Genomic DNA, 23,914 nt, shown 5'->3' on the forward strand with positions numbered 1-23,914 from the left:
TCTTTCCCTCTCTTTGTGTCTCTCTCTGTCTCTCCATCCTTCTCTATTTTTCTGATTCTGAGAACCACTGCATAATACTGAGAGGATTTAGCTCTAGGTCTCTCTCTCTCTCTCTCTCTCTCTCTCTCTCTCTCTCTCTCTCTCTCTCTCTTTCCCTCTCTCTCGGAGGATAAAGGGATTAACATGAACATTCCTGCCAGATAATGAGAGAGGACACAACTGGTCACATGACCTCCCAAAAGTTTCCACTACCCTGCAGTAAACATTACCATGTTTTTAGAGGTCCCTCCAGTTCAGGACACACACACACTCACACACACACAAGCACACAAGCACACAACTCCTTACATCCAGTTTTGAGTGCGGTCTCTAGAAAACCACACCACTACACAAAACTGCTGTCCTACACTTTATTTAAGAAAGAGTCAATGGCATCAATCAAGTTTCTGTCTATTGACCTAAGTGTTTTATTATCTCATCCTATTGTCACTAATGCTAAGTCTTTTGTGTGTTGGGTTGTCTAATTGTCACGGTCAAATCAGAGGCAATGATGCATCTTAATGCTAACAAAAACAATGGCTGTGCTTCATGCTCCACGGATAACTCAGAATCCTGGTCCTGAATTCCTGAACACTTCACACCAACAGAGATGCAAAATAAAGAAATCTGCAGATAGAAAGCATCGTGCCAGTGGCTGGTGTCAGAAACAGTGTGAGTGTGATGTATTTACCGGAGTGAAAATCCTACACTTAACTAAGAGTAAAGCAGTCACTCACAAAATAGATTTGCATGAGGGATATGTTCTAAACCTCAGCAGGGAATTGAATCTGGAGGACCAGGAGCATGTCGAATGATGAAGTGAATCCAATATAGATCGTAGTGTAGTCAGTCTGTAAGCTGCTGCTGGCTCCTTTGTGTTCCTGATGGATGTACCTTGTAGAGCCAGCACTCTCATTGTCCAAGCTGTAATTGAAAGATTCCTGGTGGGGGTTTCGTGATTGCTGTTTGTTAAGCCAATGTGTATGTGAGTGTGTGTGTGTGTGTCTGTGTGTGTGTGTCAGAGAGACAGAATGAGAGAGAGAGAGAGTATTTATTTATTATTATTATTTATTTAGTCGTGCGTATCCTTTTATGCACATATAAGTGCATATGTATAATATAGTTTTAGGCATCTGTGTGGCGTATGATGTTTTCTGGGTCTTCGTGGGTCTGGCCAGCAGATCAGTTAGCATCACAATGGGCAGTTGGTCACCAAGAGAGGGGGACTTGACTGCTGTTGGGCTGGGCATAAACCATAGTGTGAGGGGGCGAAAGGGTGTGTGCGTGTGTGTGTGTGTATGGTTCAGGGAATTGGTCAGACATGGGCTGAGGTGATTGTGATGGTAATACCACCCTCTGGCAGCTTGTCTGAGATCCCAGGCCCATTTGCATGACTTTTGTTGTACATCCCCATAGTAAAGTTAATATTATTCATCGCTCTGGACGACTCAGGTAGAGAGAGAGGGAGAGGATGAGAGCGCTGTATTTATGTGATAAGGAGGCCATTACCATACGCTGTCATATCACTCATTGACACTCAAAATGAACATGTTCTCGTCATCGGAACCTATTCAAAGCTAAAGCACCAAAATGTGGGCCCTCTTCCATCTGTGTTTGGCCAGTGAACAGTACATAGCCACATCAAATGCAACACAATGAAATGCAGAAACTGCCTCTGTTTTGTGTGATTCAGTACATGTGTGTATGTGTGTGTGTGTGTGTGTGTGTGTGTTTTGCGCACATGGACCTTTGTGTGCGTCTTTGACTGACACGTGTGTGTGTGTGTGTGTGTGTGTGTTCCACTGTTTATACGTCAAGGCCATATTTACTTTAACATAGAGAGAGAGAAAGCTACCAGTCACAAAGAGTCCATTCAGCCCAGCCCAAGTGCCATTCATATCTCTCCCTCTCCTCCTCGGGTCTCAACACAGACCGGGCCAGTGAATGAACACAGCCTTGGCCATGGAGGGAGCCGCTGCAGAGTGGGGGTGGGCTGCAGCGCTGTCTTCACAGAGCTCTTTCTCACTAGGCTTCTCACTCATTCTTTCCCTCGCCTCCTCACTCCTCTTCACCACCGTTTTCCGCTATGCATCCTCTCACCCTCCCGCCTCTTCTTATTTCTTCCTGATCTTTACATGCTCACTCCTCGCTTTCTTTCTCAGTCACTTCATTTCAGTGTCTGTCTTTCCTGCGCTCTCTCTCTCTCTCTCTCTCTCTCTCTCTCTCTCTCTCTCTCTCTCTCTCTCTCTCTCTCGCATTATCTCGATCCGTTCTCTTTTTCATTTTCCGCTTTCCCTCTCCATTTCTCACTCTTTCAAAAAAGGCCCTGGCCCTTGACTAATCAAAATGACAGGCCTATAAATCAACCCTTGATCTTGAGGTTGCTATATCGCCATAAACACAAACACACAAGGCACATACACACATACACACACACACACACACACACACACACACACTTGCTCTGAAGCCATGCAAGCCACTACACTAAGTCATAGTGACCGCCTGAAGCCAATTACATTAGTGTAGCCTGGTCACCGGAGTGATTTATGAGGAAATCTATTTTATAGTTGCTTTTATTTGTCTTTTATGATACAGTATGTGTTTTGTGGCCAGGTTTATTTTCTACCAATGTGTAAGGTCAAATAATACCACTTGAACCTTGCTTTTGTAAATCCGACCCCTCCATGGGCACCGCTTCCCTTTCTTCTTCCATTGTTGATAGGAAGTGGATAAGGAAGTGGCGGCAGCGCTCGTTTAGCACGTAACAAACACACTTCAGTAGCTCATGGATCTTTTTTTTTAATACGGGCAGTTCCAAGTGTGTCCCTTTTTGCTTCCACTGATAGATAAACACACACATTGGTAGACTATAAAGTTACCTGAGGAAGAATATCTATCATTTCAAACTAGTGGAATGACTTAACAAAGCCAGTGGGCTTTGAGATGAGCCATCAGGAGCTTTGGAGAGGAAGAGAGCGGTTTGAGTTCCAGCCACACTGCCTTTATTGCCTTTGTGATGCTCGGTGATAGTGGTCACTGATGGCCCTTTGGTCACGTACAACCACGTTAGCGCTCATAGTCTCCCATAGCCCTCCATTTAAACTCTTATCAAAGGGGCTATTTCACCTCTTTGACTCCACATGGAGCCCCCTTGGGTCTTGTAAAAGCGGGGACCATCGATGGTTTTCATATCCTCATAGGAGAGGTCACGGGTTTACAGAGTTCCTTTGTGTTTTATGGGCCCAGGGGGACAGCGTGTGCTGTCTGCAGGACTGGCATTACCATACAGAGAGAGGGTTAGGGAGAGTTCAGCCAGGGTCCACTCCTGTAAATCAAACACATCCCTCATTCATACACAAACACATACACACAAACACACACATTCTCTAGTGACGACACAAGTAGTTTATGCTTCCAGCCATCTGCTTGTTATACTTGCCTCAGTTATCAGAGATGTGACATCATCACCTGGCTCTGCCTCTCATTGATAACAGAACAGAGCGCTGACCGGCAGAATGCACCGGCCAACTCATGTAGACCATTTTTTGTATCGGTATGCCATTATTGATACTTAAGTTGCTAAATTTTCAATTGATGATTTATCTGCTGATATAATTACATAAATTGTAAAGTAAGTTTATTTCCTCACATCGCTCACATCCCTAAATATAGCTTTTACAGATGATGTGTAATTCTAAAGATGTTGTTATATTGAGTGTTTTTTTTATTTATACAGGAAAAGTTGACTGAGCACACTTTCTCATTCACACAGTCCCACACATGGCAGCTGCCCAGTACAACCACTTTCTTCCACTGTTGGCCACTGAGCATTCGGGGGGGTTGATGCTCAAGGGCACCTCAGCAATTGTTGTTGAGGGAGAGAGGAGCGTTGTTTTCCCCACCCACATTTTCCCATCCAGCGCATGAATTTGAACCAGCAAGCCTCCAGTCACAATCCATCTTCTCTAACCTCTAGACCACTGCTGCCGACCACCCAATTAGAACATCACAACTTCCTTTCTTCTATATCGAATACATAAATATTGCTTCAAGAGTCTATTACAATCTACAGACCCCAAAAATGTATGTAGATACTTCCCAGTGTTGCTATTAGGTGACATAAATTGTAGGCAAATATCAAGTGTCTTAATGCATCTGTCTGTCCCTACCCAATAGCCTTAAAGGTGCATTAAGTAAAATATTTACTGTCCCATAGCACAAAATGACCGTAATATATCTGTGGGGGTTTGGTAAGTTTGTCGATCAATACCAATGACTCAACAATTACTTCACCAAGTTCTGAGAGTTCATTTCCATATTTTTTGTACCATATGTACACCATATATCTAACATCTACAATTATGTAAAGAGCTGTATATGTCTCTCCATGAAGTCTGCATCAAATTTTCTGCTGTTCTGTCTTTTTCTCTCTTTCTCTTGCTCGCTCGCTCTCTCTTTCTCCCCCTCCTTCCCATACACAGTCAAAACAAACCACTTTCTCCGTCCAGCTGACCACTCGTAGCAACGGTTGCCCAGGGCAACACCAATAGAACAGATGCTGTTTGGCTGGTCCGCCTTATGACCCCAGTGACCTTTGAACCCATTGTTTCTAAAAGGAGGAGGAGGGGGCGGGGCTACTAGATGTGTCTAAGTAACACATTTGAATGTTTAAATTCAGTGTTTCAAGATATTTGTCTCCTCTGCTCTGATGTGTACCATTTTTCTGTGTGTGTGTGTCTCAGGTACAAAGACCTGGTGGACACCACTCTGGGAGACAAGAAGAAACTGTCACCGGAGGAGAAATGTCGCTCTGTTCTGCAGCAGTCCAAACTCCAAGGATGGCAGGTGTGTGTGTGTGTGTGTATATATATATGCTTCTCCAGAATCTCTGTCTCTTGCCGCTCTTTCTGTCTCTATCAATAACAAAAGATATGCCAAAGACTTAATCCCTGACCCTCTATCTTGAAGATCCCATGGAATCTTAGTCAACTCGTTCCAGCTGTCCCTCCTCATCATCATTCCTCTCACACATGCACACACACACACACACACACAGCAGCCTGGACCCCTCCACCCCTCTCTATCCCGTCTACCAGACTGCTGTTGTGTCTGAGAGTGTGTGACCTCAGAGGTCGCATCAGCTCCCGCCTCACACACGCATACATGCTCCTTCACAATGCCCTGCAGACACTTTCTCACACAGCCCCGGGTTCCACACACACACACACACACACACTACTCTTACAAGTGGCGTGTATAGGAATGAATAGTGTCTGTCTGTGGCAGCATGTCAGCCTCATGGCCCTGTGCACCTGGGACAGCGTGACCTCTGTCAGCCCCCAAACGCCCTCAATTTAGGAAGTGAAAGCCGTGTCAACATGCAAACCCACAGCCTGCACACACTCCACACCCTCCCATTATCATACATCATTGCTACATCACTGCTTTCACATCTCTCAACTAGTAAGTCACACTCTTCTGAGATTTCTGTCGGGGAAACAGCCTCATCAGGTCTGCCGGCTGCTCCCTGGAATTGATGGATGAGTAGGATGACGGTGGTGATGATGAAGAGTAGGATGATTATGATGATTACCTTAGCTTGAAAGAAGGGAGGATGAAAAAGTAGATAGAAACAAATATAAACATAGAAAGGAATGTAGTAAGAATCAATGCTTTTGTTTACAGATTTGGTCATTTGTGTCTTTGTGTGTGTGTGTGTGTGTGTGTGTGTGTGTAGATGGGCAGCAGTAAAGTGTTCCTGAGGTACTGGCAGGCTGACCAGCTCAACGACCGCTGCTACCAGCTCCATAAAAAGATCATCACCTGTCAGAAAGGTAATATCCTCCGCAGCAAACAAATGTCCCTTTACCATACGATTGGTATGTGTGAGTGGGCAAGTCTGGGTGTTAGGGTTCATCTGTCTCTCTCTCTCTCTCTCTCTCTCTCTCTCTCTCTCTCTCTCTCTCTCCCTCCCCTGTCTTCAGTGGTGCGTGGCTGGCTGGCCAGGCGGCGTGTTCATCACAGGCTGTCCTTGCAGCAGACAGAGGAGTGCAGTGTGCAGCGTTTCCTGCAGGGGGCAGAGGACATGGGGCTGCGAACCTACGACCAGCTGGTCATCCAGAATGCCTCCGACATCGCCCGCGAGAGCGACCGCCTGCGCTGCCATGGCAACAGCCTTGGCAGCAGCCCGCCCCTTGGTGAGAGGCCTGAACCAGTGGGCAAGGAGGAGGATCAGCCTGCCAGGAGGTAAGTGACTGAAGACCTCCACACGTCCCTACATACAGTTCTGAAGGCCATGATACATGGGCAGTATTTTCAAGCAATGTAGGTGGGCAATTCTGCAGATAGAGTTTCCATTTTGGAAGAACATCATTACCCGAAGTTCAGTGTATTTGAAATACAGTGGCTCCATTCTGCAAAACTGTTCTTATTTTGCCAACCAAGGACTTGAGTTGCCTACCACCCATGGGAAAGCACCATACATTATTATTATGATATCAATGGTTTTGTAAGAGTCACCATATATCTACCATTTAATCCAAGATATCTACCATTTTTTCAAATGGCGGATATCTCATTTTGAAACAAAAACTCTATTCTAGCCAACTGTAATTTCTCATCCTATATTGGTGTGTTATAGCCCTTTATGTCATCCTTATTGATTTTGTCCCAGTAATCAACGGCACACAACTCATTCCTGGTGTCATTTGTCCCCATGCCTGCTAAAAATATTGTTAGTTAACTTCAATAGCAAAAAGTTCCACTGTAGTTTGGATGATGGACTGCTGTTTCCACTGTACTGCTGATAATGGCGCACTAATGCAGCCAATCCAGACCTAAGCCTGACTGAAATAGTATACCACAGTATAATGGATAATTTTAAATGTGATGGCCTTCTTTGTGACTGTAACATTACTCAGACTGGAAAATAACAAACAATCAGCAGTTAGTGTCATTCACAGGATTTACGACTGCATGAAAGAATCATTGCCTTCATAAGTGTGTGTGTGTGTGTGTGTATATGTGTAAGTGTGTGTGTGTGTATCTGTGTAAGTGCGTGTGTGTGTGTGTGTGCGCGCATGTGCGATTGTGCATATGACTGTGCGGCATGTGATTTGTGATTAATGATGTCATTGTATCCATGTGGGCCGGAGGCTTTTAATTGCAACTATCATGATGGATAGTGAGATAATGAGCTGAGCTATCAGATTGTATTAGTATTGTGTTGCGCCTATGGAATGGTATCCTTATCTCCGCTTCACCTCATTCCAATGCAACATATAATGCTTTCAGAAAATTGCAATAGACTGGAGCCCTGAATTAGGAGGGGTAAGAAAAGGCTAGAGGAAGCTCATTAGAGGGGGTGCTGAATGAAAGAAAAAAAAAAGGCACTTTTGCTAATGTTTGAGAAATGAAGGCCTTCTTTTTGGTGGCATACTACCAATAATGTTTAAAAAAGAGCACACTTGTGCATTTCAGCACTAATAAAACTGTAAAAGTCCTGGTCCTTGTCAGTGTGCGAGCATAATAAATGCATTTTAATTTTTCATAGCGTCTTTCCTCCTATATAGGATTACATAGGATATTGTGCCATTTGTGTTTGTGTTGATTATTGCCATGGTAGCAATGACTTTCTATTCAGGCGTGTAATGCTTGGTGACAGATGTGTTAAAGCCCCACTGCAGATTTTTTTTTTGGCCCTAATAGGTTTATGTATACTAGACATTGATTTTTGAAGATTGTACATGGAAAATAAGCTTTTGTGCAACTTTCATAATGTAGTTTTCATACTGTAAGTCAAAATACAGATGTTTTACTTCAAAGCATGGCAACTTAAACCTTTTGCAGCTATAATGGATAAGAAAATGCTCATGTTTTGCTGACACATACTGCCAGTCCCTGTAAAGTGAAAGCAATGACTACATTCCAATGAATCATTTAATAAACAATGTCAATAGTAGTGCCAGTGTTTTGACAAAAAAAAAAAAGAGACACCACACCATTCAATTCAATTTAATTATCAATTCATGTTATTTAATTTTTTTTCTTTGAGAGATGCAGTTTAACATTGGAAAGAAAGCACTCTCTGCTGAAAGATGAAAAGAAGAAACACACACACACACACCATTCTGGTATCCTCTATGTGTCCTTGTGTGACATATGCTGCTGGGACAGGAGACAGGAGCACAGGGGGGCTTTGAACAGGAGGAGGGGCATCGGTAGGAGGACTGGGAGAGGAATCATGGTGGCTATATTGTAGAGGAGATTTGTAGGCGTGTGCACGCACACACACACACACACACCTCATTTCTCAGCAAGTAGTTAAAATACCTTCCCCCATCAACTACACACACACTCGCACACACTCGGCCAGCCCCCCGCCTACATCAGTGGAACCAACAGATGGCTTGGCCAGATTAGGGAAGGAAATATCAAACTGGAGATATCATGTTATCAAATTACTGCAAGGAGATTAGACTTCACTTAATGGCAGGCATAATCCATTGGTTTTTGGTCTTTATCCTCTGATTGGCCTCTTTAGCACACATTTGCAGCTTGACAGATGATGCAGGCATACATTCAAGTCAAGCGTACTGATGATCTGAATGATATAATTAAGTTAATCTGGATCAGATGATTATTTGATGGAAAATAATTACACCAATGGCTTTAGCTTGTACGCTTCTTTTTTATAAAAGCACGGTTGAAACCATGCGCTCCATAAGTAGACAGGAATAAGAATGTGTTGGGGGGGGTTTTTTCTTTTTTTTTTAAGAATAAAAATAAAACTGAAAATGAAAATAATGCAATAATCTATGGAGAGAGGATTGGGACTAACATAATTTAAATGGTCAAATACAGAAAGGAATCTGAATAGTGATTTTTTTCTTTTCTATCTAGACATGTATTTCTATCTGTCCCACCCTCATTTCTAGGGTTGTGGAGAAAAGTGGAAAAGCCCATGAGGGCCCTGTCAGTGGGGGAAGCCGGATTATTCGCCACTTTCGTTCTAGCTCGGTACCCATCCCCCTCGCCATGGAGAACATGGTCCATTCCGCTGCCAGTCCATCCATCAAACCCGCCCTGCAGCAGGCAGCCTATACCACAGAGGACGGGGCAGGCGGGGGAGGTCTCTCCTCTCCTCGAAAGCAGCCTCCTCCCAAACCAAAGAGGGACCCCAACACTCGTCTGAGTGCATCGTATGAAGCAGTCAGCGCGGGGCTGACACTGGGGCCCAAAGAGAGCCCGACTCCAGAGGGCTACGGTTCCCCTGCTGGAAGCCCCCCCAAAACCCAGCTGTCCCCCACAGACCCTGCAGGTATATACAGTAATGGCCTTTAGAAGATTTAGATTCCCTAGTTGATGGTGGTGTTATGGTATCTCAACACTGGTACATGTTGATTTGAGAGTGTCTTTATCTTACTGTTGCCGTTTGTCATTTCCTCAGCCTTGTCCAAGCCCCGCCCCCACAGTGATGACTACACCACCATGAGGAAGGTGCCGCCCCCCAAACCTAAGCGCAGCCCCAACACCAAGCTGACAGGCTCATACGAGGAGATCAACGCCGCAGCCCCCCACCTCCACCAGCTGCGCCCCGCTGACGTCAAGCTGGCCCTGCTGTCTCGGGCCGGGGGGCTGGGGGGGCTCGGTGGCCTGATGCAGAAAGCAGCCTCTGTCGACGCTCCACAGGGGGCAGCGCTGAGCCTGTTCCAGGGCCAAGACGAGGAGGACGTGTACATAGAGATGCTGGGCTCCCAGCCCCGGGCTCGGAGCCTCCAGGAGCCCCCTGACAGCCCAGAGCAGGCTGACTCAGAAGCCGTCTATGAGGAGATGAAGTATTTCCTTCCTGAGGACGGCGGGCTTCCTGCCACGGTGGTTACCAAGGCAGCCAAACTTGAGGCTCTGGGGTTGGGCCTGGTGGGGTTGGTGGCCTCTCCTCCTCTGGGTGGGGAGACCAAACGGGTGGCGGCTGGGGTGACCGCCGCCATGGACATCCCCCACTCCCAGAACGCCACCACTACTCAGCATGGGAAAGATGGAGGCTGTGACATCCCCGCCCCCTTCCCCAACCTGCTCCCCCACCGCCCACCTCTCCTAGTGTTCCCCCCCTCCCCCGTCACCTGCTCCCCAGCCTCGGACGAGTCGCCCCTCACCCCCCTGGAGGTGAAGAAGCTGCCAGTGTTTGAGACCAACCTGAACTACGCCGCCGGGCCAGACAGCCCCCTCTCCCCGCAGTACGCCCGCCAGAGGGCCGACTCTTCCCCTAGCCTCACCATCCTCATGCCAGAAAAGTCCACACCGCCGCTCACGCCGCCACCTCCTCCCCCCCCCCCCAATGCCCCGCCTCCCCCCTACAGGCCCCCTTCCCACTTCCCTTTCCCTCCTGAGGCCAACTTCCTGACTCTGACGCGAGCGGCGTCCGTCACGGGCGGCTCGGACTCTCCCAAACCCTCATCTTCACATAGGGCAGGTGGAGAGCCGCTGGGGAAGCCCCCTCCGTACTCTCCGGTGAAGACGTCCCGTCCTGAGCCTCGGAGAGCCCACTCGTGCTCCTCCTCGCCCCTGCTGTTCAACCCAGCCAACGGGAGACCCCTTACCAGCCCCCTGGATGAGCTCAACACCCTGTTCAGCTCCGGACGCAGCCTGCTGAGGAAGTCCACCTCTGGCCGCAAGATGAGAGACGGAGGTCAGTGTTACATGCTCACACACACACACACACACACACACAGAGTCACACATTCACACAAACACAGACACAGTAAGGAGCACATGTACTGCTTGTCCCACATCACACCAGAGGCTAAAACTGCCTTTTTCCTCGTTCCTTCTTTCCCCTTTCCCCTAAACATTGTTTTTAATTAAAGTTGCTTTGGTGTGTGCTTGGTCCATCACTAGGATTTATTAACACAGTGGGGATAAGCCTGGCCACGCCCGGCCACACCACCGTTGTGTGAGCCTGTTAGTGTGTGGGTGTGTGTGTAGTGGGTGGGGAGTTAACCTTTGCTTTGCTGTAATTTCTCACACACCGTCCCATACAATCCACCTGATCTAGTTTGTGTGTGTGTGTGTGTGTGTGCAGGCACACTCTGAGCCCCATTACGTGTTCTATCTACTGTGATGAGTTCATGATCAAAGTCTCGGCCAGGTCTGTGCCAGATGATTTATTGGGTATTGGGTGATTACCTTCTATCGGACAGAAGGAGTATAGGGCTGTAAGTAAGTAATATCCCACTGTTTCTGGGCGTGTGGGTGCGGATGTGTGTGCATGTGGGTTTGCACAGATGATCTGAGTTTGACCGGGGGGTGGGGAGATGCAGAAGCACCCACCGACCTCTCTCATAAATCCCCATTCTTTACACCTAGAAACTTCTGTCATTAATATAGCTCTTGTAGCCAGCCACCCTCTTTGGCCCACTTGAGGCAGCCCATTCGTTACAGTCTCCTGTGTGGTGCCCTTTGGCTACTGCAGCTGCCTTCTAACATGTTAGCTAATGAGCTAGCTGGCGTAGCCCACTTATCGTCACACTGCACTGTAAGTATGATCTAGCTGTGTTGGTGTGTATCCCCAGTGCGCTGCATGCACAGCACATACAGACTCTGTGACTTTGATGCAAAGGTTGACCTTTGCAAAAGGAGGGCAAGGGTATTTATCACACATAGTGGATGAGTTAGGAGGGTCTTAGGTCAGAGGTCTCCAGTGCACAGAGAGATTACTCTAGCACATTGTGAGGCTTTTAGGAAAGTGTTTAATGTTCAAATTTTCCATTGACAATTCAGCTTGGCAAAGCACAGGCACATCAGGAGCAGGTAGAAACCGTGTTGTCCCACTGTGTTTTCCTCTGTCTAACTCTCTGTTTCCTCGAAGTCTATTAGTAGTGGCTGGGTTAATAATACATGAGCAGTAGAATGATGAGGATGAGTATGAAATATTTAACAGCTTGCTCATGTTCTACAGAAGACAATGAGACTGCCCAGCAGAGCTCACCAGGCTACACCGGACAATCACAGGAGACAAGTTAGAGATCTAGGAAGCATTATGATCAAGTGAATGTATTTGCTCTTTGCTCTTCCCACAGGTTCGTATTAATGTGGTCCTGATAGTTTTGTATTGGACACAGTTGTGTCATGCAGCTATAACGGGGACAGGGTCAAGGGGCAAGAGGGTGAACTCCTTATAAGCGAGGGTATGGGAGCAAATGCACACTTGCTGACGCATCTGCCTCACGTGACCTCTTGCGGTCGACTCTTCGTCAGCACCCCTACCTGCGCAGGAAAAGCGCTGGCGTCATGGAAACAGTGCGTGTGACAGGGGGAACTCGGCACTGGGGTTAGCAACCTCGCTGTTATTTTGAGTGGGCAAGGCGAGGCGGTGCGCTGAGATCAGAGCGCCGGGGGATGCCGATGGGCTTAACGGGATGGTCTACTTCCGTTCCCTCTCGGCTGTTAAATGACTGTGTGTGATACCTGACGCTGTGGGGGTGGCCAGGGGTTACAATTGCTATCCCAGTCATCTCTGTGAAGAGCAGCTGCCTCTCCCTCCTCCTCCTCCTCTTCCTCCTCCTCAGGGAACGGGAAAACCACAGGAACGCCAGGGGAAGAGGGCAGGTGGTCTTGGCAGGCTTCGAGAAATCGCCGCCACAAGACACCTCTAACCGCCACATCAGCACGCAAATGCGCTGGCCAATCTTTCCTCGTTGCAGTTTTAATTCTACACATCCGAATACTCACTGTCACTCATCTCTTCTCAAGCATACAATCCTCGCATTGACTCTCTCCCACTAGCAGGCCTTTTCTCTCTTACAAGCACCCACCTACCCCGTGGGACCTGTAGTAGAGGGTGGTACGGCTATATTTAGGTTTCTTGTGACCATGGGGGGACCAGGAGTCACACATTCTCGACATGGGATGGCAGCTGAAGAATTCCCATCCACACACCCACGCACACATGCACCCACAAGCATGCGCGCACATAAACACACTCGCTCATCCTGTGTGAGAGCTATGTGAGCCCTGAGGGGTAACTGCAGGGGTAGAGGCAGGTCATGTGGAGATGCCTTCTTACCAAACAGGGCTGAATGAATTCTGCATAACACCAGGCTTGGATAGATGCACAGGGAGAGGTGGGACTAAGTGGGGAAAAAATATAGGAAAAAGCACAGTAGTAGGGTACACATGTTCCCCTTCATGTATTCCCACCCATACATATTGGTGTACCAAACCTAAATGTCTGTTTGGCATTTTTGGTTTGACTTTCTCTACTGTAAAGCTGTGAAATAGCAACAATTAATTATTTTGTAATATTAATAACAGGCATAACCAGTGACTGGTAGCATCGCTATTGAGTTAGCTATACCCTGCAAGTAGTGTAATCACACTGATAGTTCAGAGGGTATATCCTTTATTCAATGTACAGTAGGTCTACTGTGTGTGATGTATACTCATCAGTATGTCTACTGTATATCATATATGCACTGACGAGTAATGTGTTTTCTTCTTCTCCCCAGGGTTCAATTCTAATATCAACCTGCCAGGGCGGGAAGACTGTGGCTCCACCCCCACCTCCCCATCTCCCCAGCTACAGGACAAGAACGCCAACAACCACTCGCCCCACTCCCCGAGCCCCGCCCCCGTAGAGAACGGCAACCAGATCTCCAACGGTAACACAGCGTGTATTCTACATTTAGAATCACAATCTGAATCACTTTTTTTTTTTTTTATAACGTCTCCCACTATGTTGTCACATAAGGTGAACATAGACAATGCATGCCATACCAAAAAATGAACTGTTAAAGGGGAAAAAAGTGAAAGAATGATGGATGTCAGGCTTTTTATAATGTACCTGAAAGGAACCAAGAGGCAGTGTGCTTGTGAATATAGAATGGGATGTTGTTGTAGTCAATGGGGAGGTCCTACAAAGAGGCTTAGACCACTGACCCTAACTCTGGAGGCAAGAGAGTAGGTCTGCCAGGCCCGGCCAAGCTGTTCTTCCCCCTTTATCTCCTTTGCCCATGTCAGAATAGCTTGGCCAGGAGGAGGAAGGTACCACTCCCTACTAGAGATGGGACGATATGTTTATCTCACGATACAATGCATGATATGGGGGTATGATTGTGCAGAATTGTGTTTATTTCTGAGCCACAAATCTTTCTAGCAATGTTATTGGCTTGCTAGAATGTAAACAACAATTTAAGAATGTCATTACAAAGTGTAAATAATATAATTTCAATGGAGAGCTTGTGAAATTGTCTCAATTGTGATTACTACTCGCGATTCATTTTCCTGCCCCATGATACGTATCGTGACCTTGTTGTATTGCGATATATAGAATTTCGATATATCGTCCCATCGCTACTCCCTACCCGGGTTCAACCCAGCTCCATAGCCACATGATCACTCAAATTCAGCTTGGAGAAGCCTGATCTAACAGCACTGCACAGACAGGGCAAGATAGGCAGGAGGGAGGGGAGGAGGGCGTACAGAGAGATATCATAAAAGTAGATCCTGAAGCTTTCAGCTGCAACGAGAGAGTGATTACAGTGTTCCTGTAAAAGCTCGGAGAGATTGACAACCAGCCTACAGTATCTATCATTTATGTTTCCCTCTGCACATGACAAATGATTTTTCAACCCCCCTCCGCATTGCGTTTGAGTGCTTGAAGAGAGAAATATCCTTCAGTCTATACGTGTCTTGTGTGTGGGAAGGCCTCCAGTCAGATGCTCTTGCTTTTTATTTTTTTATTTTTTTTGTATGCTGTTATTGTGTGTTCAGGGTCGTTGGAGGATGAGAGTCACAGCAAGTCAAACTCCTCCAGCTCCACCTCTCTGCACAGACACATGGACAGCCATCATACTCAGGTAAACACACACATGCAGACACTTTAACTCACACGCACACTGACAGCCGCATGCACATACACACACACACACACACATTCCCCATAAGTAATATTAGTGCAGTAATCATTTCAATAGAAGATTGAAATGTCAGATGCACTGTACTGATGGCAGTACGCGCCCTTTCCCTTTGCCTTGTGTAACTTTACTTTCTAACACCTTATGTAACTTCCCCCTCAGAGAGAGAGAGAGAGAGAGAGAGAGAGAGAGAGAGAGTGAGAGAGAGGGGTGGGGGTGAGACAGAGTGAGAGAGAGATGGCGGGGAGGGGGGGAGAGAGAAAGGGCAGGTAATCACAAGGACCTTCTCTGTGAATGTACTGGCATTTCAATGTTGCCCTCCTTTCTGTGAAAAGTGAAACTGACCTGTCAGCTCTTCTAAATCCTGTGTCTCATTTCACGTGCGCGCTCACACACACACACACACACACACACACTGAAAGCAGAACATATATACGGCCTGTATTTTGTTTTGGGTTTTGTTGTCATTTTTGAGTAGGCCGGAAAGTGGCCTCCATTGAACAAAATGTATCACTCATGACATGTGAGCTTTCCCTGGCTCTGAAGACAGGTCTATGGTTACAGGATTGAATTTAATGTCCTGCGCACACACACACACACATACACACACACACACACACGCGTGCACACACACTTGTGTAGCCCCATAGCTACATCATGTGAGATTGATAAAAGTCTGATGGCCAAGTGGAATCCATCTTGAGTGTCTTGACGAACAAAGAGGGCCTTTTTGAAAAATTAAGACACACACATGCACACACACACAAACTAATAAACACACACCTGCGTTAGAAAACGTAAATAATTTAGACCTGTTATTAATTATTCAGTGGGACAGAATCACCCCTCACTGCGAGAGATGATCTCAACACAAATAACACCTTGACAGCAAACTAGTCACAACTGCTCAGTCTCCCGTAAGTGTTTGCATTTCTAATTCTCTCCTTAAGACACACACATACACACACAGACAAACACATTCACACGTTTCCAGTGGAAGCACTTCCGTAGCAGCACACACACACACTCCGGTGAATTAATTTCTCCTTCTCAGCGTAGATCCCTGTCTCCTGTAGCCAAGATCAAGTCTACAGACTTAGCACTGAACTCATGAACCCTGACAACAGGAAATGACTGTTTAATACGGGGGTCAGCGGTCATAGCAATGACTGATCTCCATCTACAGATGTAGCCAATGTGGTTTTTGTGCTGCTGCTGCACTGTTGCTCCACCCCTAAAATTATTTAGCCTGGAAATCATTCAATAGCTGCCACGGTGCAACTGATTCCCCCAATATCCCCCGTCTCAGGGTTCATGGTCAGGATATTCCAGGATACAGCCTGTCCTCATCGGTCCACTCACACCAAAAAGAAAACCTCACCATGTGGAATTCATCACTGATTAGATCGGTCTTGCATTTTATAGTGATTGAGTGGCAATGTCTGCGATGCACAGAGCACAAGAACAAGCAAGTACGTGGTGATCCAGTTTCAGAGCAGCTCAGGACACGGCATTCACAGGATATTCCCACAAGAGATGAGAAGGCACGCTGCCTTCCCGCTCCCCGGGTTTGCTAATGGAGTATCCCCGCTTTCACCATTACAGTGAGATAGAGAGAGAGAGAGGGGGGGAGATTTTTCTTGAAAATGTTCTCTGAGTTTAGTGTACAATGGAGAGACAGCTGGGTTTAGCTCACTGTATGGATCTTTGAAGCGCCTCTCAGTGTGCGGTGTGAAAGACTGATGTGCTAGTACACCCTGTTCAAGACCAGCCTCGTTTTTCTTACATTCTTTGATGAAGTACATTCCTGGTACCGACATAATAGGCTGGTCTTCCAAGGTTTTTCTCAGAATATGTAAACCTCGATTTTGTGGCTGTTTCTTTTCTGACTCTTTCATGGTTTTTTATTTCTTTTAGCACTTCACACTGCAAAGCATAAGGGCATATGTCAAGCTATTAAGCTCTTCTCTTTCACCTAAATGTGAGTTACACTGCTCCCTGTCTCTCTCTCTCTCTCACTCTCTCTCTCTCTCTCTCTGATTCTATTGAGTTGGGCTATTGCTTTCACTGCCTGTCTTATCTTCCAGAGGGGTCATCTCAACTTCTCTCCGTTCGGTGCGGGGGCTGCCCTCTAAAACAGCAGGGGGTGGGGGGTCGCTGGAAGCCCCCTTCACATGTGGGGATGTGGTGAGTGTGTCCCATGCCTCGCTGCTCTCCACCCTCAACGGCAGTGTTTTTCAGAGACTGGGACGGGACCCAATGTTAGGTCATAGGAATATTGAACCAGGTCCCTAGTTTATGCTAGGCAACTGATGGTTTCTAACACAAGTTAGAATTTGTGTATAAAGCTAGGTTATATCACCATCGTAGTCCAAAATCATTGCATTGTCAGACAGGTTGAATGAAATTGCTCTGTCTGGTAAATTAATAGCCTAAAAATAAGGTGAATTCTGTTCTGTGAGCCTCCATACTAGCCTGCAAAATCAGTTTTGGTCCCAAGATACAAATCTGAAAATGTGGGTCCCTGGAGAAAAGCTTGAAAACCACTGCTTTCTCAGCACATCGTCTCACCTTTACCTGCTCCCCTTGTTGCTCCCCTGTGCTTGCTGTCTTTTTAAACACTGGTCTGGAATCAGATTAGATATCCGCCGTCACTCCTCGTTTTGTCAGAGTGACGGAAAAAGTCTGATCCTGGAATCAGTGACATTAGATAACTTTCAACCTTCTTTTGTTTCCCTCATTTCTTGGTTGAAAACTGCAGCTCTTGGGTTGAGCTTGACTCTCTTCTTCTTTTAGGCTCTCAGGATCAGTTGCTATTCATTAACTTGATTCCTTAGATGCTGATAGGCTTCAGTGGATTCAGTGTATCTCCATGCAGGGAAGTGGGTTCTTGTGAGATAAGAGTTGATCAGTGAGAGTTTGCGGTCGAGCACTGTGACCCTAGGTTAACCCCAGTGTAAGAGGCTTAGCCAGAGTGGAGAAGGGGTGTCTAATCACAGGCTCCACTCCAAGGCAGGCATGTTTGGGTAATGTTAATCGCATGTTTGGGTGGACAGTGGACATCCTTATTGATTAGGCCGGATTTCCAACCTTATTGTAAGATGTCCTTGGACACTGCCTTTGGATTAACACAGCTTAACACACAGGTACATGCGTGCAGATACCATATGAATGTTTGCGCTAATGGACACTCCCGAAAACAACACTCTCACTCACTAACAGAGTGCTGGAAGTTGGGGTGAACCTTTTCAACACAGGAGAGCTGCAGTTTTTAATGCTGTTTATTCATCTGCTGGGATTTTATGTTGCTGAATCCATCACACAATCCCCTTTTTAAACCTTCCTCAGACCTTTTTTTTTTTTGCCAATATCTTTGTCGTTCCTGTTACTATGCCTGACTGAAATTATTGTTCAACGATTAAATTAGTCTTTCCACATCCTCAAAACTTACCTCCAGCATCTATTACACTCTATCACTCCATTACCATGAGTTCATTGAAGAGATGGGAACAAATCTGCGACCCAGAATGCCATTCAATTAGCTGCATTCCAAACTGTGTTGATGTAGGATTAGCAGATCTAAGGGGATAGACGAAAAGGGAAGGATGAATGAAGAAGAGGGGGATGGATAGCTCAGTTAGGAATGAATGGACTGGCTTGTTTTGGTATCTGTAGACATTAGTCAACGGCAGTCTAGACTAATCATATGAAGAATAGATGGGCTGTCTGTTTGCACTTTCCCACTGTTTGGTTTGATGGTGCAGCAGTTATTTTTATCCCTTGTGATAGAGACTAGTCCAGGCTTGGTTGTGGGTTGGTGGATGACATTTTAGGTGGGGGAGGGACAGGGGACAATGCTACATGTATGCTACTCAGAATAATTACAACCTTAGCAGAGAGAGAGAGAGAGTGTGTGTGTGTGTGTGTGTGTGTGTTTTTGTGTGTCTATGCCTTAGTGTCTATGCGTGAATCTCCCCTGTTCTCACTGCCAGGGTTGAAGTGTATGTGGGAATGAGAGTATTATGCTGGTTTCTCTGAAATCTCCCCATGTCACTAAGCTTTTCCTGTGAAACGGCCGGGGAAGCTGCTCATCCAGGTCATCAATAGCCCTCCCGGCCCCCACACACACACATACACACTGTCTCTTTTCCTCTCTTTCTCTCCTCCCATCCACCTGTGTGTGTAAAATGGTCCTTATGATTTTCAACATTCTATACTATATTTGTCTGTTTCCTTCCCCTACAGCGTTTCTCCTTGGTGTGAAATGAACCAGGCCTTGTCCTCCACAGTTTGGACTTCATGCAAAAGAACTTTGAGCCTACGCCCTTCTATTTCATGACATACTACCCTAACCAGGAGTAGTAATGAACTATCCTACAGTGGGCTTAGACACTAAATACATGCTATTTCGAGCCCTTTCTGTCTCAGCATCTTTGAGGATGACCTAGGACAGGGTTATTGATTTTTTTCCTGTGTTAGTATTTGTGTAAATGAGATGGAGATTGGGCGTCTAGTTTACCAGGGGGGACTGATATGCTGTAATTTAGTTATGTATACTGAGGTATGTGACGTGCATGTGCTGATGGATAGGATCAATCAGGAAACCAAATGTTTCACCCATCTGACATTTGTCAATCTGTGTGTGTGCGTGCAAGCGTGTGTGTAGTTGTTGGGGGTTGGAAGGTGTGTTTGTGTGTGTGTGTATGTGTTGTGTGGAGAAGCTCAGAGGTCGTCTTACTGTACAGCCTCAGGTCACCCCTAGTATCTGAGTGACCGTTTGGAATGACCACTAGTCATCCTAGATTATCGTGGCATTACCATAACATTACCATAGCATTAACATATTGATTTTGATATCGGCTCTTCCCCAGGGAGGAGGCATTTAAGAGTCCTGGTTATTGCCTTTGTGGTCGTGCATATGAGTGTGTGTGTAAGTGTGTGTGTGTGCGTTCATACATCTCTTGTTGTTTTCAATCTTGGCACGCTTGGTGTCACGTGTGTGTGTGTGTGTGTGTGTGTGTGTGTGTGTGTGAATTAAACTGCTTGATGTTTCTCATTTGAATTGCTAAAGAGAAAAGTCACTTTATATTCCATCAACAGTGTGTGCTGATTGAAGACAGGTGAAGGAGTAAATAAGTGACATCATCATAGTCCAGAGTTGAGATGTGGGTGATGTCACTGTTGAGTGAGAAAGACACTTCATCCGCCGGACAGAAAGGCCTTAGCATCTGTCTTCAGGTACAGCTGTGACTCAGAATTCTTCAGAGTATTATTATTTTAAAAAATTGCTAAACACGGTAATACCTCGACCTTCCCTCACAATATTGTGCTGATACTTTCAAGACTTTAAGTTAAGCCCACAAAATATGAATCAGATGATGTTACTGAAAATGAAACCAAAACACTGATTGAGTGCTTTAAAGTTTGAAGGGCCTTGAATTTCACATTTACTGGAGAATAAGTTATATTATTTCAGCTTTATCCTGCCTTCAATAGAAGTATCCAATACTTACTGGAGTGCAAAACATCGAGAATCACAATGTTATTGTTGCAAAAGTATTGTGGCAATATTGTATCTGGCACTCACTTGCTGTTACGTGTGTGTGTGTGTGTGTGTGTGTGTGTGTGTGTGTGTGTGTGTGTGTGTGTGTGTGTGAGTGTGTGTGTAGGCATGCACGTGCATGCACTGCAGAAGGACACAGTGTTCCTGCATGTCTGCTGTTCCAGTAGCTGGTGTTCCTGGCTGGCGTCAGTGCAGAGAATAGCCTGGCAGGGAGGTGTAAATTATGGATTAGGTCGCTGAGCATTGTGCTTGTACAGGCAATCAATCTATGTGTGTGTGTGTGTGTCTGTGTGTGTGTGTGTGTGTGTGTGGGTGGGTGGGTGGGGGTGTGTGTGGGTGGGTGGGTGCGCACTCACATGTGTGCTCTTGCCCATATGTGTGCACGCAAGCCAGTCTGTATGTGTGTGTGTGTCTATGTATGTAATGTGTGCATGCATAGGTGTATGTGTGTGTGTGTGTGTGTGTGTGCGCAGCTGGCTGGCTGCGTTAGCAGTGTGTATATTTGTCTGTGTGACTGGCTGTGTGTGTGCATGTGACTATGTGGCAGTGTCTGTGTGACTGTGTGGCCTGGATTCCTGGAATGCATCACTAAGTGTACTGTATGCTTGGCAATATGCAGGGAAAATGTTGCAGTATGAGTCCCGCTGGCTTTATTTAGCTCTGTGCTCCAACTCCAACAGAGATGGAAAACAGAGGAGGGAAACACCATCAACTCGCAACCAGTGTGTGTGTTTGTGTGAGAGTGTGTGTGTGTCTGTGTGGACGTGTGGGTGGTTTGCAGGGGTTTACACCGACTTTTATGGTTGGAATGTTCCACTGAAAAAACAATTGTTGCAGAAAAGGAATGATGAAAATAAAATCCTGCCCCGTATCCTAAATTGAGTTTTAATCCCCGTTCATGATGATGTTAAAAACCATCTCTGAGCATGAGGGAAGAGACCCTGTGCTCTTTAGCAGCCCATCATCCCCCACCATTTAAACCTCCAGCTCATAATCTGGTGTGGTTCACCAGGCTCAGTCCCATCACTGGCATTACTGGCTGAGGGAGATTGGAATTCCTGTCTGATTGATTTGCCCGGGTATTGACTGGTGGATGACTGATGACATCCCCTACACAGACTGACGTGCGTGTGCATGCGTGCGTGTGTGTGTATGCGTGTGTGTGTGTGTATGCGTGTAAATGAGTGTATATCTGCCCTCGGTGTCTGTGAGAGAGCGAGAGAGTCCTCCCTACATGGAAGTGTTAGATCCGCTCCCTAATTCACAAACACATTTGCCCTCTCCTCTCCTGCCCTTCTTAGAGTTGATATATGGAGGGTTTGGAGACAGAATATGGAAATGAGGTATCGTTAAAGCTGCCAGTCAGGGAAGGGATTCCCCTCGCTGGTTCCTGCTGTCCCCAGTGTCTCATGGGACAGCTCAGCGCTGGCCCCAGATTCATCTCCTCTCCTTCCATTAGAATGATGCAGGAGAGAAACTGGCCCACCGAGAGGAGAGAAACTCAGCCCAATGATTATTGCTTCTTTCAAGATGATGGATCAGGCAGAAACGTGGCCTATTTTTCTTGCACCGCTGGTGTCAAGCTCTAATGCAGACAGATAATGATCGGAATATATTTCAACTCTGTTCGCCTCTTTTTAGGGTGTGCTTGCAAAGCCGATGAGATCAGATTGACTTGAAATTATTTTGTGAATTATTTTGATATTGTTCCCGCCTCCGTGCATAAAACCACTGCTTGCCATCCAAACACCCCTCTCCCAATCACCTCCAATCATTGCCTGGACATTTCAGCTCTCTGCCGCCTTCTTGTTGGTCTATCCAGGAGAAAATGATTATCCAGTGAGTGATTTGAATGTGAACACTCTATAATCTTTCCTCTCAATTTTCTCTCCCCCTCTCCTGGCTGGCCCTCCGTCTCTGCCCCAGGTGCTCCAGCGGCTACGTGTGTGTGGCGGGGATGAGAGCGCCGCCCTGGGGCAGCTGCTCCGATGGCGGCGAGCGCAGTGTGAGGGGCGGGGTGACTGGAAGCACCGCCCGCCTCAGTCCCCACCCCTGCCCCCCACGCTGCTCTGGACCAACAGGAAGGCCTCTCCATGACCGAGGTTCCGGACGGAAGGATGTGTCGTCCAGTCTTTAAAGTTCCTCCCTCGTTCCCCTCAACCACACTCTCAAACGCTTTTTTTTTTAAACACAATCAAAGTGGACCAAGTAACTTGAAAGCCCAGGGGCTAGGCCCAAGCTCCAGTCCCCAGAGCGTGAGCCTGATCCCTGGGCTGCATGTCCTGCCTGTCCGCCTTTGCCCTGGGCTGTGAAGGACGTCCTCCACAAACCTATTCCAAAGCCCCAACCTATACAATAGGGGCTTACAGACCTACCACCATGTGACATTGACAACCATTATCCACGAAGAATGAGTGGAAGGCGGACACAGTAGAGGCCCGTGGGGAGCTGTTGTTGATGGTGGATTAATGAGCAGAGTAGTAGTCTTTCCATGGTAGCCAGGTATGAAGTGGCTTTCTTAGTCTCTCTGTATCCTCGCCTATCATGTTGTATTACTGTGCACAAATGAGCTCCGCCCCAAAACATGGTGCTGATTATACTTTGCGTGCTGTTCTGTGATGTTCCCATGAGTGCTCGTGTGTGCCCCGCGTCTCAGACCTCTCTGAAGTTTACAAGTCAACCAACGCCTTTGTACACCTCCTGTCTTTAGCGTCAATGTTCTGGCTTGGTCATGGGACCCTTTCAGGTATACAGCCCCCACTCAGCCTCTCACTGCTGGGCTCCAAGTGCTACTGTAGCCCTGGCAACAAGGGGCCAGGGGTCAGGGTAACCTCAGAAATATCCCAAGGTGCACTTCTATTCCCCACTGCTTGCTACCACCAGCCTTTCAGTTCAGCACAAAGACACAGCATGGACAAACCCCTCTGGGCAAATGCACACTACTGCACTTACCTTTACCACGAGATGGGGATCCAACCAAACCTGCTTCGGGTTGTACTGTAAAGACAAAGCTTAAAACAGCTTCAGCCGACAGGTATAAAGCTCATGTTCTGAACATGAAACACTGTGCCAAAGTGACACAATGTCAGTAAGACACGGCTAAACCTAACATGTATAGTTATCCAAACATATTGATGTATACAGTAGTTCCCATATACTCCCATATATACAGACTGAACAATATAAATGACCAAATCATAGTTATTGCTATGGTTCAGCGGTGATCCATTGAACCCTTTCTAAATAGATTAAACAAAAGAACATCTTGTTGAAGAAAAAACATTTTAAAGATAACGGCTCAACTGTCATTGTGTCTCATCGACACCTTAAACAGTGTCATGTGTTCAGTGTTTAGGAGACTGTGCAGAGCTCAGGAGGAACCAAACTCACGCACAGA

General features: G+C 46.5%; 1 protein-coding gene across 1 annotated transcript in view; it reads left to right on the forward strand.

The window, feature by feature from the left end:
- myo16 (myosin XVI) overlaps positions 1-22,938 on the forward strand; it is an 82,736-nt gene extending 59,798 nt beyond the window's left edge. Inside the window, exons 28-35 of the mRNA XM_071905248.2 lie at positions 4,785-4,887; positions 5,780-5,876; positions 6,027-6,288; positions 8,979-9,361; positions 9,491-10,729; positions 13,548-13,700; positions 14,812-14,897; positions 22,444-22,938. Of these exons, the coding sequence (XP_071761349.2) occupies positions 4,785-4,887; positions 5,780-5,876; positions 6,027-6,288; positions 8,979-9,361; positions 9,491-10,729; positions 13,548-13,700; positions 14,812-14,897; positions 22,444-22,614 (2,494 nt within the window). The 3' untranslated portion in view covers positions 22,615-22,938. The remainder of the gene's footprint in view (positions 1-4,784; positions 4,888-5,779; positions 5,877-6,026; positions 6,289-8,978; positions 9,362-9,490; positions 10,730-13,547; positions 13,701-14,811; positions 14,898-22,443) is intronic.
- Positions 22,939-23,914: the final 976 nt, after the last annotated feature.

This window comes from Centroberyx gerrardi, chromosome 10 (genome assembly GCF_048128805.1).
Source record: "Centroberyx gerrardi isolate f3 chromosome 10, fCenGer3.hap1.cur.20231027, whole genome shotgun sequence".
Taxonomy (NCBI): Eukaryota; Metazoa; Chordata; class Actinopteri; order Beryciformes; family Berycidae; genus Centroberyx; species Centroberyx gerrardi.